A 2284-nucleotide genomic window follows, 5' to 3' on the forward strand; every position below is an offset into this window, starting at 1 on the left:
ATTTAAAGAGGAAGTGTTGCTGCAGACTAACTTCACTTCTTCAGCTCAGCAGCAGAACAGCTCCTCCCTCCAGAACCAACTATGGCCAGCAAACATGCCCAAAATGGTAAGTGAATAAACTTTATTGTTAATGATGATTGCAACTTATCTAAATAGATATTCATAGATGGATATGTAGCGTGTCATATTTCCAAATAATGAACAGATCAAAACAGTTGATACAAAATTAATATTTCTTAAATTCCAAACATTTTAAGAGCCTGGGTGATTTTGCAAATGCGACACTGCTTTTACTTGCTTGTATTACATTCTTCACAAGACTACATATTTAGGGGTAGCCAGTCAGAAGTTTGTTTGCATCTTGAGCCCACCCCCCCTCTCTGTCAACATTGTTCATGTGGTAGTTGAACCATTTTTATAAATACAGAGATTGCTAAATATTTCTTCATTTCTTTCAGCCCTCCGATCAGAATCGAACACATACAATAACGATGTACTCCGGATTGTGATGGTGGGGAAGACCGGAGTTGGGAAGAGCGCCACAGGAAACACCATTCTGGGAAAAGAGTTCTTTAAATCAGAGTTCTCTTTTGAATCCTGTACTGTAGACTGTGAGAAGGCCTTTGGTGAAGTTGATGGACAAATAGTTAAGGTTATTGACACTCCTGGTCTGTGTGACACCAAGATTGAAGAAGAGGAGACCATAAAGAGCGTTGTTCAGAGCATTGCTTTTGCTTCTCCTGGACCCCATGTCTTCCTGGTCGTCATCAGACTGGGCAGATTCACAGATGAAGAAAAGCAGACAGTGAAGAAGATTCAGGAAACCTTTGGAGAGGAAGCGAACAAATACAGCATGATTCTCTTTACCTACGGTGATCTGCTCCAAGGGAAACCTATTGAAGAGTTCTTGAGCAAAAGCAAAGACCTGCAGGAACTTGTGGGGAAATGTAACGGGCAGTGCCACGTCTTCAATAATTCCCTGAAGGATCGTTCTCAGGTCAGAGAGCTGCTCGACAAGATCAGAAAGATAGCAGAGAAGAACGGAGGAAGCCATTACACCACTGACATGTTCCAGGAGGCAGAGAGGGCCATAGAAGAGGAGAAACAGAGAATCCTTAAAGAGAAAGAAGAGGGAATACGCAAACAGGAAGAGGAAATGAAAAAGAAAATGGCAAAAAAGTATGAGAAAGAATTAAAAGAAGCGAAAGATGACGAGGAAAGGTTGCAAAAGCTAAATGCAGATCGCCAAAGAGAAATGGAGGAGCAGAGTAGGAAGATAAGAGAAGAGGCGGCAAGGAAGGCCAGAGATGAAGCTGAGAAAAGCCGTTCAACGTTTGGCAAAATGTGGTCCGCTGTGAAGTCTTTGTTTTGGTAGCCATGATACAGTCTGACCCTCTGGAATAGCTCCTTGTTAATCTTCACAGCCCTCTTTTAGATTTTGTTGTTTGATGTGATTTACAGTAATATCAGTTATTTCTGTGGTGAGTTGTGTTGAAGAGAGGAAGAAAATGGAACAATGTATTTTATTATATAAAGCTTAAGTATACTAAAAACTGTTCTAAAACTCTGAATGCCATAGTCATGTGTCGTATAGTTTAATGCTTTAGCAATATAATCAGGATGTATAACAGAAATCCTGACATGGATGCTCATAAAGACCCGTGATGCAATACGCACTTCCTCTTTCGGGGAGATGCACTCTCTAATATGTATCTGGGTAAAACACATTTCATTTTTTACTGATGTGTGGTGTTATAACTTGTGAAACTTTAATAAAACTACCTGTTCACATTTGTGAGAGGAAACTAAAGTCCATGTAGCCCTTCTGATTATTGTTGAATAGCTGACAATCCAGACGGCAATGTAACCTGTTCCCACGTAGCTTGAGTCCTGAGTCCAGTTTGAGTCCAGTGTCCTGTTCCTTGGCTGAGGATCAATCCCTGACGGAGTCTTGCAGAGACAGCAGAGAGAACAATAGGTAAGTCACACCTAAGCTAACTCTGTTGCTGAACTCTATGTCATATTGGAGGTCGCCACGATGGATTGATCTTAAATACGGCAGCAGTGCTTTACGGGTATAGAATCCCAAGGTTTCAGAGGTGTGTTCATTAAGGTCTGTGTTTAAAGTCTAAAGGGAAACACTAACAGGGTAAAGGTTGAGATGATGTCTAAAACTGAGGAATGGAGGTAGTATAGAAAGAAGGGAATTTGTCGGTACCTCGTGGTGGTGTGTTGGTCACACCTTTTATGCCCGGTCTGAGTAAAAACCGTAAACCTTTTAAGA

General features: G+C 41.2%; 1 protein-coding gene across 1 annotated transcript; it reads left to right on the forward strand.

Annotated features, from left to right (window-relative positions):
• LOC307019388 (GTPase IMAP family member 7-like) lies at window positions 1-1810 on the forward strand. The gene is made up of 2 exons (XM_079650242.1): window positions 1-106; window positions 459-1810. The coding sequence occupies exons 1-2, from the start codon at window positions 82-84 to the stop codon at window positions 1373-1375; spliced, it is 942 nt and encodes a 313-aa protein (XP_079506368.1). The 5' UTR covers window positions 1-81; the 3' UTR covers window positions 1376-1810.
• The last annotated feature ends 474 nt before the right edge of the window (window positions 1811-2284 follow it).

This window comes from Notothenia rossii (assembly GCF_949606895.1).
Source record: "Notothenia rossii genome assembly, chromosome: 9".
Lineage (NCBI taxonomy): Eukaryota > Metazoa > Chordata > Actinopteri > Perciformes > Nototheniidae > Notothenia > Notothenia rossii.

Excerpts from the sequence above, each read along its gene's own strand:
- LOC307019388 (XM_079650242.1), top strand. The coding sequence starts at position 82 with ATGGCCAGCAAACATGCCCAAAATG. Across the intron at positions 107-458 it reads CAGCAAACATGCCCAAAATG|CCCTCCGATCAGAATCGAAC; the intron begins GTAAGTGAATAA and ends CATTTCTTTCAG.